Source organism: Heliconius melpomene, chromosome 10 (genome assembly GCF_056956725.1).
Source record: "Heliconius melpomene rosina isolate 202511_hmr_F chromosome 10, ASM5695672v1, whole genome shotgun sequence".
Classification (NCBI taxonomy): domain Eukaryota; kingdom Metazoa; phylum Arthropoda; class Insecta; order Lepidoptera; family Nymphalidae; genus Heliconius; species Heliconius melpomene.
Window position 1 is genome coordinate 4344670 of NC_140398.1, and position 17676 is coordinate 4362345.

Below are 17676 nucleotides of genomic sequence, written 5' to 3' on the forward strand. Positions count from 1 at the left end.
ATGTAAAATGAAAATATATTACTTCCATTAGAAGCACATCGTTCTACGAACTCTACGTATATTAGAATAAATGTACTTCTGTTATGACCTAGATTCAGTTTAAACTGTCTAGATTTCGGGATATTGGGGCTAGAACAAAGGAAACACTTTGGAGTAAATAGTAGCTTACTATGCTTAAGTGTATTAGGTTTGGCATAAAGTGTTATATTCATAGTTTTATTATGTCATTTATCGTGATATAGTTGAGACAAAGAATACTCTCTCTCTATCTCACTTTGCTCATGGAGATAACTGGAGAACGTTGCTACACTGGTCGGAGTGGGCAAAGGAGAAGAAAAAAGACCTAGAGTTTCTGGTTGCCCGCATATAGCAGTGACACTCCGTTACCCATTTTTCGCTGGATTCTGGAGACATTGTGTGTTGAGTGGCTTTGCCACCAGAGAGGAGAAAATGGAAATATTAAATTTTTCATATCTTTGAGTGGGAATCGAACCTACAACCTGTCGCGTTTAAATTTACATTGTATACGTTTTTTTCGAATATTAGGCCAATCTGGGAAACAAATCAGTCTCTAGCCTCTGCTTCCTAAAATATTTTTTATATTATAACAACGTCAAAAACCCATTTCCCGAGTATACCAAATTGCAGTATATCACATTGATTTAGACACATAACGCTGTGTCAGTCTGCTTCCTGGCATTAGAATATATGCGCTTTTAGGTGTGACCTAGATTCTCCTGCAAATTGTGCCACGAATTTGAATTTCGGGTTACGTAGGCCTAAAACAAAGGAGTCTAAAGTTTTCGAGTTGCCAGCTTGTTTTACGTAAGAGCCACTCTGTAGTGGTTTTAGTTTTATCGAAACTTCCTATGCTCGTCTCACCTTCGAAAGCTTTATATTGATGTGTTAGATAAAAATACTGTTATATTTGTAAATAAATGTATATATTTATTTATATAAAGATTTTGTTACTAAGTGACTGATAGACGCTCGTAGAGGTTGAGCTACGCGGCGTTAAGCGCTGAAATTTGGCGTCTACGTTTCTTGGGGAATGAGGGAGCGCAAATTGCGGGTTGCCACTAGAATTAATTTATTCATAACTTTCACTAAGTTAATTTTTAAATGAACTAGATACTTAAATTCCTAATCTCAATATTTTAACACGAATTTTGAACAAAGAAAAATATACTTCTTTTAATATTCCCTAAATGACTAATATTATATGCATAAACTAAATTTATTCGAAACCTTTTGTAGAGTTTTATAATAATTAAATAAAAACATTGTTTCTTTTCAACGTTGTTCATTTTTCTTAAGCCACTTCCGTATCTCACTGTTCGTCGAATTCTTGAAGCATGGCACGTTGAGTGGCGGAGTTTAACGCCACACTTTGCTTAGTTACCAGAGCGAGGAAATGAAAATATTAGGTTATTACAACATATATTTCGTTCCCCCGAGTTTCGTTCAACCGTCGTGTTTACACTTGTACGGGTGTGCCCCTGTACCACGAAGGCCTCAAACGTTGTTATTATAATTCTTCATGCACCTTTTCATCTTGTTGTATCTTTTATATTCTAGAATAGACAAAGGTAGCCGTATATTATCATTTCGTTTTATTCTTTCCACACATATTTGTAGCTATACATTTTGAGTGGCACTCAACGCCACACTATGTCAAACCGGAGCTGAGGGGAGGACAGTCTCTAACTTGAATAAAGGGTTATGATAACCCTGAATGGTATTTGAACCTGCAGTAGTAACGCAATTATTCAAAAATAATATTTGTCGTTATGTCACCCTGATTTATTTGTTTTTTATTTTAAATATTTTTTTAGATATAAATATCATGAACTAGCGGCCCGCTCGCGGTTACACCCGCGTGAACTATGTTATTATTAATTTCTGTCTCCATGACTACGTCCTAGTGACGTCCATGCAAAATTTGAGACACCTAGTATTTGTAGTAACGAAGTTTCATACAAACTTTCGACCCCAAAAACAACCCTTTGGAAGTCGAATATTGCAAATTCCCGTCTTAGCGAGCACCTACGTCCTATAAGTAACTCCTATGCAAAATTTAAGATTCCTAGCACTTGTAGTTTCTGAGGTTTCGTGATGAGTAAGTGACCTTTCGATTTTATATATATAGATATTAAAAATAATAAGAAGAGTCCTAATACTAGGTTCCCAGGTTCCATTTGCTTACTCTGCTATGTGTGGGATACAGCGTGAACCTAAAAAAATATGCGGGGGAAGCGTTAAAAAATAAAAAAAATCGATTAAAAACAAAAACAATATCGATGCATATATAACATTTGGTACTCTTGGCATTGTAGTGAGTGCACTCGGAAATTTTTCAGAGTGTAGTCGAGTGTGAACCGTCTGCACGTTGTTAGCTTGACAGGCTTTTTAAACGATATTTTTGTTCTGTTAAAATTGACCTCGCTGAATACGTTCATTAATAGAAAAAAAGTGGCTTTTACGTTTTTTTTTGTATAAGTGGTAAAAAAAAAAATTATCTGCCTATCCTGCTATATGCGGGTTACAGCGTGAAGTTAGAAAAATATCACCTCAGAAAGGGGAAGTCTCCCATATTCTCTCAGCTCACCCAGTACATAAAACTACTTAACTAAAATTTTATTTTTTAAAACTTAACTTTTCTTAACTTTTAAAACTTAAATTTTTTTGGGGCTCTTATTAAAATACATGTATGATTTTTATATTTTATGATTTAAAGAAAAAACTAAACGCAAATTCTATTATAGACTAAAAATGGTAAAGGTAATGTAATCATTTTATTACTTCCTGGTAATGCATCGTAGACTTAAAGCAAATATCATATATAATATATAATATTATATATGCCGTCAAAGGAGTTCCTTATGCATATAGATATTATATTAAAGGATTACTTGTACATATGTAGGTATACACCTACATAGGTCTAATAAAATATGTATGTATCTAACATTGTATTAGTTTAGATGGTCAGTTATCATGAAATAAGAATCCTTTATAATTCGTTTGCAAGACTTTTAAAATAAAATTCTCATCATCATCATCGTCATCATCAGCCTGTCCTCGTCTACTGCTGGACATAGGCCTCTCCAATGGCACGCCACTGAGCTCTATCTTCAGCTCTTCGCATCCAGCCGTTGCCCGCCACTTTGCGAGTATCGTCACCCCATCTAGCTGGAGGACGTCCTACATTACGCTTGCCGAGGCGTGGTCTCCAGTCTAGAACGCGCTTACCCCAACGGTTATCGGTTCTGCGGCAAATGTGACCATCCCATTGCCACTTCAGCCTGCTAATCCTCCTTAATAAAATTCTATTAGTAGTTAATTACCTGAGCGCATTCATGTTTTTACATATGAGTGAAGCATTATTAGAAAAATATTTCGTAAATATCGTTCGTTCGTTTCGTTTCGTTTCGTTTTCGTATCTTTTATCTTTACTAAACATAAATATTTTAATCTATTCTATTCAACTAACATTACAAGACCTTTCTTAGACGAAAATCTATTTTTATATTTAAAAGACCATCCTCCTGATTGCTCAAGGGACCTCGTTTAGCCTTAAAGAGCCTTCATGTTTACTCACAAGAAATAGCCGTGTACAACCCAATGAATTTTGTAAGGTCTCTTAGAGGAATTAGCGTTTATACGAGGATAAAGAGATCGTTTTGTGAAAGAATGAGGGATGAGATGAAGAGATTATCTGGGTTTTTAGGTTTTGTGATATACTTAATGTTCTAGTGGTACTAGAGTGATTGATAGTTGTGGGTTCGAATCCCGCATCTTTTTTTTTATTCTTTGTTTCATGGTTTTGTTTTACATCTTATTTTTATATAGATAGAAATATACTATTACAATGTAGAACAATATACTGTTCATAGAATAATATTTTCCACCTAAAACAGAAAAATAAGTTTTAAATATACAAATTATTTCATTCATTTTCAATACGCTCGCGTTCAAATAGATAAAGTTATTATAATAATACTTCATTCCACTTGTAGCGGATAGTGAATGCCAATATTGCTATATTTTAATAAAATATAGCGATACTTTAATAAAACAACTTTGAAAATATAAACATAAACTTGACCTAGAAACAGTTTTAATATATGCATAATCCATAAAAATGTTTGCATTTTTGAGGTGGAGAAGAGGCACTAGCGTGTGGGACGAGACAGTTGTAGGTTTGATTCCCACTGGGGGAATGTAAGATTTAATATTTTTATTTTTTTTGGGATCGCCTACTCGACTTGCAATGCCTCCAGAAAGTGGGACCGTTCCCCACTATCTTAATGGGTACCAGAGTGTCATAACACTAAGCTCCCGGTATCTTTCTGCCTCCCTTGCTATGTGTGGGCGACACTAAAAATGACTTTAAAACGACTGCTGTGCTCGATTATGACTCAAAGGAGAGAATTGTTTTTCTTTTTTTCTGGTAATAGATCCGCCAAGTAAATACGCAATATCTCAAAGAACAAGGAACGGAATGCCTTAACATTAGGTTTTCTCGGTGCCAAAACTCAACGCTACCCGTTGCCTTCTTACTAATGTAACGAAATTAACATATTAAATAAATAATTCCACCAAGGAATCTAACCGACAACCGTCGCGAGCTCGACGACGACTTACATATATTTTATATGACATAGGCATAATAAAAAAACTAGATAAGTTTAAATACTACATAAAATATTCTAGATATATATAACAAGAACAAAGAAAACATACCGCTGTGAACTAGGGACGGTAGTTGTTATGAAGTTCCTCAAGGCGGCCCAAGAGAATCGTTTATTATACTGTCGTATAAAATATCTTCTATATTGACTCAAATGTCAAATTGTCAAGTTATTTAGTGAATTTATATTATTCTATTAGTTTTTATTAAGGTGGTTAATATTGTGTAGATAGGGATCCTAGAAAAGACCTTCAGATATTTCTATTACTGAAAAAAGGGCAAGGGACAGGGCTGTGTGGGAAGGGCTTTGGGATTGGATTGGGATTGTGATATTTTTTGATAAGCATGGTTAAAAGATAAAGCACAAAAACCGTTGAGTTCTGTCCCTCAACACGTAATGTTTCGAACATTTAGCATTGCATGGGGAACGGAGTGTCGGAACACTAGGTTGCCTTTGCGTATGTAATATGCGGGATATAGCAAAAAAAATGTATCTTAAAATATCAATAGATTTTAAAACATTATTTAAGAACCAGTCAGTCATAGTTTATAATCTATTTTAAATTGTAAGCTTTGATTGGGCTCTTCACTAAAATAGATTTAGTTTAATTAACGTTTCGGTCGCTAACAGGTAAACGACAGACGGAAGGAAAGCTTTACATTTTAACACATATTACTAAATATTATCAAACTTTTATAAAGTTACTTTATGCGAATAAAGTAAGTTAAGGATTGGTGACCGTCTTGGTAGTGGGTTCGATTCCAACTCTAGGAAATAAAACATTTAATATTTTCATTTCCTATCTATGGTAACGAGGCAAAACGCGACGAGTTCCGCCACTCACACAATGCATACCTCTAGAAATTGCGGAAATTGGGGAACAGAAGTGCCTTAGCGAGAACGGAGTGTCCTAACACTAGGTTCCCAGGTTCCCCCTACCTGCTGTTATATGCTACAAGAAACATATTGATGAAATTAAACACAACTTCGCGTATAACATTTCCACTTTTAATAATATAGATTTACTTTGTGTTTCATTAAAAATAATGACTGACGGTGTTTCCTTTCAGATCTGTATCCAATTACGGTGGAATTGACACTTATGGATTGACAAAATTGAATTATCCATACAACGGTGAGTGCTTTTTTTATAATACAAAGGGGACAATAGAAATAGAAACTAAGCTATTTCATTTCATTATAAACATTCTAATTTGTATATTATTATGTTGAATTGAATTGATTGATTGATAAGTTCATTTAGTATTATAATTACATTTTGTTTAGTTTTTGTATGTTGTATTTGAATGTTGGTATTGTGTATTAACAATAGTTTTAGGTTCAATATCCTAATTGTTGAAGCTTAAAAGTTTCATAGAGCTCAACACAACACCAACACAACTACAATTAGAAACTAGTATATTAAATTATTATTTAATTTCCATTTTTCTATACACAGTAAATGCATGTGTGGTAGTCAGAGGGAACTTTGGAACCTAGTGTTAATACACTCCGTTCCCATTAAGATCTCCACTGAATTCATGAAGCATTGTGTTTTGAGTGGGGGATTCAAACACCACATTGATGATATTTCATTTCCCCATATGAGAATCGAACCAGTTACCATAGCGTTTCAGTCGCACGCTTCGTAAGTCATCGCGTGCCCATGCGTCACTAGGACCCCATTTTTTTTAATTAGCATATTATTTGCAGATTTCAAAAGTAGGAGCAAGCGCTATAGAAGATCTTTGTCAATGATAATAGCGCAACATTTCAGCGAAACTACAGTAACACCTGGAGTAGATGTAAGTATTATAAAAAAATATTTAATTATCTATCATCCATAGAATAAATAAATAAATAAATAAATCAGCTTCACGCTGTATCCCGCACACAGCAGGGTAGGCAGAGGGAACCTAGTGTTAAGACACTCCGTTCCCCACTTTCTACCGAATTCTGGAAGCATTGCCTGTTGAGTGGTAGAACTCAACGCCGCGCTTTGCCTCGATACCAGAGCGAAGAAATGGAAATATAACCGTAAATAAATATTTCACTTCCTCGAATGGGGATCGAACCCACAACCAGTAGGTTTTACAGTCACGCTCTGTGCATCACTACTGGCCAATTAGATGAATAGCACGCAAATAGAATATATATACGAAATTATCAAGTAGTAAAGCTTTTATTACAGTCAAAATATACAATATACGGAGTAAGTATTTGAAATCCCAAGCTTAATTGTCTGGTATATAAATTCACACAATATTTTACTTTATTGCCATTGTAATATGGTTTTCATGAATCTAAAATGTAATTACCCTCATGAGATTTAGCTGGATAGGGGATTTTGGACCCATTCATCATACAATTTGGTATATATTACCTTACTTTGGTTTTAGATTTAACGTATCTGTAGGCTTGTTTTGTTTGTAAAGGACAGTATTGTTTATCTTTGAAGAATAGAAATATAGAGATAAGTGGAAACGTGCGTCAGTCATTTTATTAAATTATGAAATACGATTTTCATTTTGAATCTTAATTGGCATTATTGTGATATATTCAAAAAAAATGTTTGATTTAATATGATGGTTATGGGTTCAATTTCACATTTGAAATTTGTTGGAAGAATAGAGAATTGAATAATATGGTAGATATGTGAAGATAATTCATAATATTTTCTCATTATTGATATAATTTCAATAAGGCCCCATGAAAATCCCAACAATTTTTTTCACCTTAATGCTGTATGCTTCATATGCATTTTCCATAAGCATTGTTTGTTGAGTGGTGAAACTCAACGCCGCGCTATGCCTTATTACCAGAGCTAGGAAGTGAAAATATTAATAAGTAGCAACTCCCCTGAATGGGATCGAACCTACAACCGTCACGTTTACAGTTGAAAATATATGATTATATAAATAATTGAAAGAATAAATAAAATAAAATATAAGCTTTTTATTTATATAAATAAAATATGCATTATATTTATATCATATACTCAGGTTAATCTGCAATGTATAGTCAACGGTCCTCATCCGGCGAGATTTGTTTGGGAGAGGGACGGCGTCGTTATCTCATCCAATACGGATTCAAGGTAAGTTTATGAAAATTAGACATTTTAGGTTAAGGTTTGTATACGATTTTTATTTTTTTCTATTTATTGTATTTATAAATAAATATATTTGAACTTAGCGGGATTTGAACTAGCCCCTCTTGGGTGTTCGATGGTTTTTTTAGTGTGGTGTCACTACAAAAACCATAAAACATTCTAATATAAATGATAATAGCTTTGTAAGTTTATTTGCTTACTTCATAAAAAATACTGAAAAGGTTTTGTGGAATTTTTCTTCAATTACAGTTAAAATTGTTTTAGTAGATAGAGGTAATAAGTGTTATAAGATTATTATTTACACACATCTCTCCGACTAAATAAGAAGAAACAAGATCAGAAGCAGAATTTAGCGTGAAAGAAGAGAGTGAAAATCTTCCCACATAAAGAAATTACAATATAACAATTTCATTATAGGTACTCGATAGGTCAAACAATGACTTCGAATGGCGTACTAACACAATTAAATATTTCCCATGTAAGAGTGGACGATGGCGGTAGATTCGCTTGTATCGCACATCACGGAGAGAATATAGTGTCTCATGAGGATCGAGTTAATGTTTATGGTAAGTGTGGAAAAGTTAAGAAATATCAGTAAATATCAGTAAATATCAGTTATATGAAGCTGTCGTGGTTTAGTGGCGCAAGCGTGTAGTTGTAAACGGGGGTTCGTTTTTCACTCGGGATTATAAGGAGAGAGATAGTAACAAGGCAAACCGCGTTAAGTTCCTACATTCAAGACGCAATCAAGAATTCGGCGGAAAATGGTGAGTGGAGTGTCTTAACACTAGACTCAACTAAACCTGAAGTTGAAAATAAAATTAAAAAGAAACTATAAATAAATACGTCAAAAGTGGTAATTGATTTGAAAAATTTGCTACGTTCAAAGGCCCGCCCTACATCCGCACGTTGCCGCCGTTCAAAGTGCAGAGCGGTCAGGGCGTCACTCTCAGATGTCCGTACTACGGGTATCCTATTAGGTAAGGTTTTAAACTTTTTTTATATATACAGAATTTTTTATTATAATTATGTATTATATAAATAATGTGAATTTGATTTTAATTTTTACTTTAAGTAATATATTTTTGTCTGACTGCGATTCTAATTTGAATAAAGTTTATATTTAAAATAAATATTTCATTTCAAGTCAAGTAGTTCAATAAAATTGTTAAATTTATCCATATTTGACAGTCGTTAAATTAAGATAAATTTCCTTCATTTTTTAATTATTTTCTTTGTTCCTTAATATTACTTTACTGGCTTCATGAAAAAAATACATTTTTAGAGAAATAACATGGGAATACAAAGGAAAAGAACTAAACTCAGAATCAACACAAGTTAGATACAAACGTTTCATAAACAACACCGCATTAAGCATAGAAATATTCGGCCGAAAGCCTAAATTAAGAGAAAAAAGAGACGTATCAGTCACAAACGGTGTACTTAACTTAAATAGAGTGAGTAAAACGGAGAACGGAGTGTTATTCGCATGTATAGTGAGGAGTCCATCCGGAGAAATGGCTAAAAGATCGTTTGAACTGCAAATAGTTGAATCTCCTCAGTTGGAAGAAATTATGTTGGCGTCAGATCTACAGGAGGGACAAATAGTACAAATACACTGTAACTTGAAAAGTGGTGATTCACCCGTTTATTATTCTTGGTTGAAAGATGGGAAGAAAATACCTGCCCATTTGAAGGTAAGTTTTTTAAATAATTGCTTTTTATTATTAATTTATTTTCTTTTAATACAGCGATTTATTCAGGCATATGTATTTAGACTAAGCGAAGTTAGTGCTTGTAAATAGAATTACAGTGTAGTTATAGAGTTAGAAACTTGGCTCTACAGGAGGCCTGATAACTCTTTGACAGTGTCTTTGGTGTATTTTCATACTCTGCGAATAGATTTAACAGATTCCTCGTTTAATAATGAATATAAATTTTGATAACAAATATAATTTGTTTTAAAAAAAATAATATTATCTAAAAGAAGGCAATTAAAAAACGTATTGAATTTCGTTTTAAACGTAAAATATAATATCAAAAAATGTAAATTAGTAAACCAAAGCGTTTCAACTTGCCACAACGCAGCTTGACAAGCTTGTATAATATTTAAGCGAGAATAACCATCATTCTATGTTCTATTTAAAGCTTACCCTAGCTTATAATAGGGAAAAATATTAAATATATTTTCGTATTTTTTGTATCTATAAGCTTTCTTATTCGTCTTATTAATGTATGCCACTCAAAAAGCGTGCTTTCAGTTATTTAAACTATTAATTAAATAATAGTTTTTATTCCCCTTATCTCCTCTTATGTTATACATGTATAAGCACGTATTAACTTTAATATTAATAACAAAAATAATATATACATTATTAATATAGGCATCGATAAACATTTGTTATACTAAAAATAATAAGATATACCAAACATTTATGTTAACATCTCTCAACTATGTCAGCTACGAGCGCTATTAAGTGCGGAATGTCTTTGTGCACAATGCTAAAGTTTCTAGCTTACTATAGCTTAAACGTATGAAACGTCAACGTACTGAAATCTTTAAATAACTGTTTTGTATTACATTGAATTTTATGTATGAGATATTTTAGAGAGTCATGGCGAAGCGGTACAGTGTCTGGTGTTAAACACGAAGGTTGTGAGTTCAATTTTTATTTGGTGGATTGAATAAGTCTCATTTCTCGCTCTGGTAACAAGAAAAAGCTTGGCTTCAACTTTCGCCAATGATGTCACAAAATTTGGGCGGAAAATGAGGATCGGAGTGTCATAACACTATGTATGTCCCCAGCGCAAAGTTAAAAAATACTTAGATTTTTACACTTGCTGATAAATATTAATAAAATTTGATATACTTGTATATGCAGATTGTAGAAAGAAGCCTGGAAGTGTTCAGTGTTCTGATTATAAAGAACGTGTCTCTAGACCACTGCGGCACTTACACTTGCGTCGCCGCCAACCACGTCGCCAAAGTTAATAAAACCGTTAATTTATACATCAAAGGTAAGCTTTTTGGTTGAAGTTTGTACAAATGGAACTTAATTATTACTTTACTAAATTTATAAGTCAAACTAGAATTTTTAATGATAATTTTCATGGTACTTAATTCTATTTTGTACTGATTTTTTTTTTATTATAACGTTGTAATTTTTATTGTTCTTGTTTGCCATAATGTTTATAAGAAAATCTAAATATGATTATAGATTTATTTTTATTATTATTTATAGTGTTTTTTTTTACTTTCTTAGTTGCACCAAAATGGAGTGAAGAGCCACAAAACACATCGTTATTATTAGGTAGAAACGGCCATATCTCTTGTAGAGCTAATGGCTATCCGCAACCTCAAACGCATTGGTTGAAGAAAGACGGTAAGGATTATATAAGTTACTTGAATTATTTATAAGATACTTTTCAAAACGCGGCGTTGAGTACCGCTACTGAACACGCAATGCTTCGGAAATAGAACGGTGTATTGGACTGGAATGTCTTATTATTATCATTATCGAACTTTAACTTTATGTATCACTCTTTTAAGTTTCAATTTTTTATTTAAGCGGAATGTAGAGAATGGTATTTCTTGACACTAAGTTCTGTTCGCCTAGCATGTTATGAGTAAAGTTTATTTTCCTTTTATTTCTATACATTGTAGTTATATCAGAAACGTGGAGACCAGTTCTAGAGGTAGCTGGCGGAGGTGTGCTAAGTTTGTCGAACGGATCTCTCATATTTGACTCCGTTGCCTTATCTGATGCTGGTCTCTATACTTGCCATGTTGAAAACGGCGTGGGGGAGGCCCTGAGTAAAACTATATGGATTTCTGTTAACAGTAAGTTATTTTTTTAAAGATATAATGATAAAATTTAATTATTTGTTTATTTTTAAAATTAATTTATTTAATATGAATAATTTACGATAAATAATCTAGCACCTTGGTGAGAAAAAAGCTGTGTCTATTTTTTCAGATAAATATAATTAATATAATTAATCTGTTGTTAAATTTGATAAATTTTAACGAAATAAACTATTGTTATATTTTAAAAATATATTTGGATTTTAAACAATTTATTTGAATTCAACAAAAACTATAGTTTAGTAGTATGTTTTTCATTTTTAAATATAAAAAGATTTATTGAAAATCTGTAAAAGGGCCGGTTTTTGTTTTCGCTTTGTGATTTAAAATTTTGAAGTTTCATTTATTATGAATACAGAAAAATATTTTTTTAATATTGTAATACGATAGGATTAAAATATTAATATATTTTTAAAGAAATTTCTCTTCATGTAGTGCCCCTCGAACTAGTGAAGGCAGTCAACTGTCATTATCTTAAAGTTACTCTTTTGTCTATCACTGGCTATATGAAGTACATATATCTTTTAATTCTCTCTTATATTCTTCAGCTTTGACTTTTTTCTACTATCAGTTTTTCTTCTTTAAAAAACTATTTCCATCATTGTGCTTTTACCATTTTAAATTATAAAACTTACGTATATGTTATTATTAATGTATTATTATATGTTATTATTAACATATAATAATACAAAAATTTAATTTGCTCCTAGAACCCGTGACTTTCGACATAATATCGAGAAATCTAACCGCAAAATTAGGTAAGCACGTCACAATAGAGTGTCAGGCGAAGGGCGACGATCCGATAAGAATAATGTGGACTAAGAATGGGAAACCCATTAATCCATTAACCCAGAGGTAATTGTATGAAATGTAGAGGAATTGAGTTATTAGAGATATTCGTTACAAAGATTTTCTGATTTTCTTTATTTATTGTTTAGGAAGGAATAGGTTGTTAGTTCAATTCCCACTCGAGGAAATGAAGTATTTAATATTTTTATTTCTTCGCTCTGGTGTCGAGGCAAAGCGCGGCGTTTAGTTCCGCCACTCAACACGCAATGCCCTTAGAGTGAGAAATAAAAAAATAAATATTTTTGTACACACTTCCTATATTAATTTCACTTGTGAAAATGTTTCTGTAGTAATAAAAATATATGTCATATATTTTATACATTAAATTAAAAGAAAATGTGAAAATTTATAATGCTATTATACACCTCATACATTTTACACATAAATTTTCTACAAAAATTTTAGAGTAAAAATATCGGAAGCTAAAACGGATGAAGGAATGGCGAGTATATTAGAACTATTGCAAACGGAAACGAGTGATGGAGCCTTGTATCAGTGTAAAGCTGGGAATCCATTTGGCGCTGACGTTTATAATGTCTATTTGATTATATTGGGTAAGTTAGAATAGTATTAAAAATTTTGATTTATTGAACTTTTTATGTTAATTTTGATTGGTAAAACGAAACTTATATAAAATTATAACATATCAAACTTTTCCTAAATATTACAACAAAAAAGAAAATTGTATTATTTTATTATTATTAAAGTAAAGTTTAAGATTTTGCTGTGCATAAATGAAAGGCAGTATAATGCCAATAGATATTTATTTGCAAATTGTTTTCATAAATTATTTACACCTTACTGTGTAAATAACTACTAAGTCTCTCCCCCTAGAGCCCCCTCTCCCCCCTACGTCAGTATCAGCGGACGCCACCAGGAGTCGTTCCGCGCGCATCTCCTGGAGGGACACTGCGCGCTCTCTGGCGCACTACTACAGCGTACAGATCACTGATGGACAGAGGCTGGCGTGGGGCGCCGCCAGAACTGTTAATGTTACTAGGTAGGTACGGTACCAGGAGCGTATGTGGTCTCTGGCGTAGGCGCTCTGTGTACTACTACAGTGTACAGATCACTGATGGATAGAGGCTCGCTTGAAGGGAACATTTATAGCTTTCTTTTGTTTACTGCGTTCCCGTTTTTGACGAAAGTAAATAACAACTGTTTTAAGAAACTTAATGTGTTAAATAACTAAAATAATCAATTTCAATACAGATTAGACGAAATACGACATTCATTAGACGTAGAGGACCTGCAGCCGGCCACCAGTTACGCGGCGCGCGTGGCGGGCGGCAACCAGGCGGACCTCAGCTCGTACTCAACGCCTATTAGATTCAGTACGACTGAAGAAGGTGAGATATATTTGTATATGTGGGAGTCGTAGGTTCGCATGAATAGTTGTAATTTATTTACATTAATATGACTTGAATTCAATAAACAAAATGTAACGTTTTTAATAAAAATAATATTTATACTCTCACCAGTATCATATTTGAACATCTCATTTATATATTTAAATTTCATATCTAAAACTTTTTATAAATTTATATACATTTTTTCTTAACAAGTATCTCGTAACTTATAAATAATTCATAAAAAAACATGATAATTTCTAATTTAATTAAATAAAGCAAATAACAAAGCAAATCATAAATATTAATTAATTGTCAATCCAAAACGATGTTTGGCTATTTTACTAAATAAATAAAGTAATGTTAAAACATTCCTTTTCACATTTTTCGTCCTAGTCTTTAGTGTTTGCTGACACTGTATACTGAGTGGCGGAATTTAACGCCGTGTTTAGTCTACTACTGTATGGAGGTCAAACTCACAATCATTATGTTTACAGTCAAATGACGTGCAAGATGATCTCACTAAGTTAAAAATCTTCTATAAAGATTTTTCTTGCGTACGACATTGATAGAGTATCCAAAAGTACCTAGATTTTTTGCTTTCTTCTGAATAAAATATTAAAGGCTAATATGTTCTTTATATAGAAGTTATATGAAATAATCATATATCAACGTCAGAATACTGATCTACATTTCTGTAATAAAATTACTTACTGATTTTTACTTATATTTTTGCCCGTATTGTAAGGATTTGGGATCCGTGTGTATTGTATTTTACTCGTATATCAGGAGTTTGGTGCGAGTTAAAGTGCGACGTTAAGTTCCGTCAATTAGCACGGAATGTCTTAGAGTCCTAAGGAAAATAGGAAACGGACTTATACACTACATACTTAACATTAGGTTCCCAGTTTCCCTCTGGCTATCTGACTTTGTCAGGCAAACTGCGTGAAGCTATAAAAATATTAGGAGGATAATAGTAAACAGTTACAGTGGGCAGCATCTGTGTAAATATGATGATTGTAGATTCGTCTCCCAGACGGGTAAATATTTTTTTTACAGTATCATATATTATCTCTATTTAGTAATAATAATTTGTGCACAATAGTGGCACAGATTAAGAAATAACTGCCCAAGGGACCTCTGTGGAATGTTTGAATCTCCACACAAAAAAAATATAAACAGAAACAACTAAAATATGAAAGATCTCTCAACCCTACCAAGCTATCATTATGTACCTCAACACCAACGCTAGCATAAATTATAATTCAGAAAGCAAACTAATCAATTACATCAATATTGTATTGGAGATAATTATAATCAGATATTAATACGGTATACGTTATAACCGACAATTGGCAGGTTATCATCAACCTGTGATTGTTACTGTGCGATACTGATAAGCTGTACTGATAAGCTATACTGATAAGCAATAATAATTGATTGCCTTTCATGATAGAATATCTCATGTCCGGTTGCCATTGTCTATCTATATTCATCAGCGTGAATTAAAGTAACCTTTGATTATCATTTATGTAATGTAGGGCGAGATGAAGATTTCAGATATTGTGTATATGCAATTGGTTTTTGTTGTAATTATTTTTTTTATAGCTTCAGTAGGCGGAGGGAACCTAATGTTAAGATATTTTTTTTTCCAATTTTCTGCCGAATTCCGGGGGTATTGGCTATTAAGTCGCGGAACTTAACGCCATGCTTTACTTCTATACCAGAGCGAAGAAATGAAGATATTAAATATTTCATTTCCTCGAGTGGAAGCTTGTGCCCCTGGATTACGACTGGTTCTGATGCGTTTATATGATGATTTCTTTAGTATTTGCTATTTCTTGTTTCTCTAGCGCCATCATCCCCTCCACTTAGTGTACAACTGGAACAGACAGACTCCCCGGGCGAGTTAAGAGTAAGATGGTTGCCTCCACCCAGTGACTCGCACAATGGAGTTATAATAGGTTACAGGTTGCGTGCCGTGCCACAGATTAACGGGTTGCAAGGTATGTATTTATGGTCATATATTGAACTTCCGTTACTTAGTTCATATTTTGTACATTGTTTTTGTTTACAAATTAGATGCTTATTTTGGAATATTGTTCTTATTTTTCTTATAGTTGCTAGCATTTATATTATATATCTTTACTTTTATAGATTAGATTATTTTCAAGTTTTGGAAAGTTATAAAAAATATATAGAGGTAATATACTATTACTATACTTTTCTTTCCATCGAGAACAAATTAGGTATCGTGGAGATACTAAAACAAGTCACGTAAAAAGTATGAATATATCATAACAGTCGCCGTAAAATGTGAAAAAAATATACATAAATCCTAAACGGAGTCTTTCAATATAATTATATAACTTAAACATTCTATAAGTAAAAACAAAAACAAAGATCGACAAAACAAATGAACTTATATTACCACTCGAAATCCGCCCCATACAAGTGGAAGGGTTGCTAATAATTTCATTTTCCTTTTACCCTGTTTTCTTTATAAGCTTTGTTGTAGCTTAATTATGTTTATGTATGTGTCTTTCCTTATATATTTAATCGTTATTTTAGGCTTAGTAGGTCAAGGTGATTTTTGTGACTATTTTTAATGCATTTTTTATTATAACCAAGAATTTTGAAAATATCATATGCGTATAGTAGCGGGTACGATTCCCTCTTAAAGGAAAGTAATTATTTTCATTATCGCGCACTCTACGTTTAATGTCTCGAAAATTAGACAATGCATGGAACAGCCTTAACGCTAGGTTCCCTCTGCCCGCTCTGCTATGTGCGGGAGACATTGTGAACCATAAAAAGATTAGCTTTTAGTTACATTGTATAATATTTTCCATAATAAAATTGCACGTTGTTTTAGAAAATCAAGAAACGAATGACAAAATCATCAAAACATCATCACTGTATTCAAAACAAGAATCCATAATCACTGGTCTTTTGAAGGGAGTGCGGTAAGTTCTTTTATTTGTAATTTTAATAAAGACAATGATTAAAATGTAGATTTTATGAGAAACATTTTTAAAAAACAAAGTAAATTCTAGCTTCATTTTATTACTTCAAGTATACAATTCAATTGCTTGCTCTAAACAAGTTTTTGCTTCACAATATTTTTACATTAATTATAAAACATTCGATATAATAAAATATTATTTAAATTTAATTAACAGAAGTGCAGCTGTCTATGACTCTTGTTTCTAATGAAAAGCATTTTCATATTATATTATTATGATGATGAAAGCCAGTCGTGCCGCAAGGGTACAGAATACAGTTTCTGCTCAATGAAATGAAATATTTGTTTTTATAATTTCTTCGCTCTGATGTTGAGGCAAAGTAAAAGGAACTCAACGCTGCAAAAAGCGGAGTGCCGTAACACTCTGCTCCCTCTAGCTATTTACATAGTATAATTATATTCCTATAGGTACTCAGTGTCCATTGCTGCTTTCAATAGCGCTGGGAACGGACCGTTCTCTATTCCGCTGTTCCAAGATACAAGAGAAGGAGGTATTGTATTACTTTGTTAACATATTATGCATAATACACTTACGTATACACACAGCTTCAAGCTGTATGGCACACATAGCAGGTTATACAGAGGGAACCTAGTGCTAAGGCACTCTGTTCCCTACTTTTCACCGAATTTTCAAGACATTGGTTGTTGAGTGGGCAAACACAACGCGCCTTGCGACCAAATGAAAATATTAAATAATTCATTCCCCGAGTGAAAATGAGTAAATTAATAAAGTAATGATGGAGAACTTAAGAAGACCTAAAGTTAAATTCTCGTATATTTTTATT

General features: G+C 32.8%; 1 protein-coding gene across 1 annotated transcript in view; it reads left to right on the forward strand.

The window, feature by feature from the left end:
- LOC146535227 (cell adhesion molecule Dscam2-like) overlaps positions 1 to 17676 on the forward strand; it is a 60965-nt gene that overhangs the window by 11908 nt on the left and 31381 nt on the right. The window contains exons 3-18 of the mRNA XM_085191206.1: positions 5765 to 5829; positions 6408 to 6499; positions 7697 to 7788; positions 8221 to 8369; positions 8693 to 8783; positions 9089 to 9500; positions 10686 to 10821; positions 11067 to 11186; positions 11468 to 11644; positions 12379 to 12523; positions 12923 to 13071; positions 13352 to 13517; positions 13730 to 13866; positions 15720 to 15872; positions 16742 to 16832; positions 17300 to 17382. Coding sequence (XP_085047332.1) covers positions 5765 to 5829; positions 6408 to 6499; positions 7697 to 7788; positions 8221 to 8369; positions 8693 to 8783; positions 9089 to 9500; positions 10686 to 10821; positions 11067 to 11186; positions 11468 to 11644; positions 12379 to 12523; positions 12923 to 13071; positions 13352 to 13517; positions 13730 to 13866; positions 15720 to 15872; positions 16742 to 16832; positions 17300 to 17382 — 2258 coding nt within the window. The remainder of the gene's footprint in view (positions 1 to 5764; positions 5830 to 6407; positions 6500 to 7696; positions 7789 to 8220; positions 8370 to 8692; positions 8784 to 9088; positions 9501 to 10685; positions 10822 to 11066; positions 11187 to 11467; positions 11645 to 12378; positions 12524 to 12922; positions 13072 to 13351; positions 13518 to 13729; positions 13867 to 15719; positions 15873 to 16741; positions 16833 to 17299; positions 17383 to 17676) is intronic.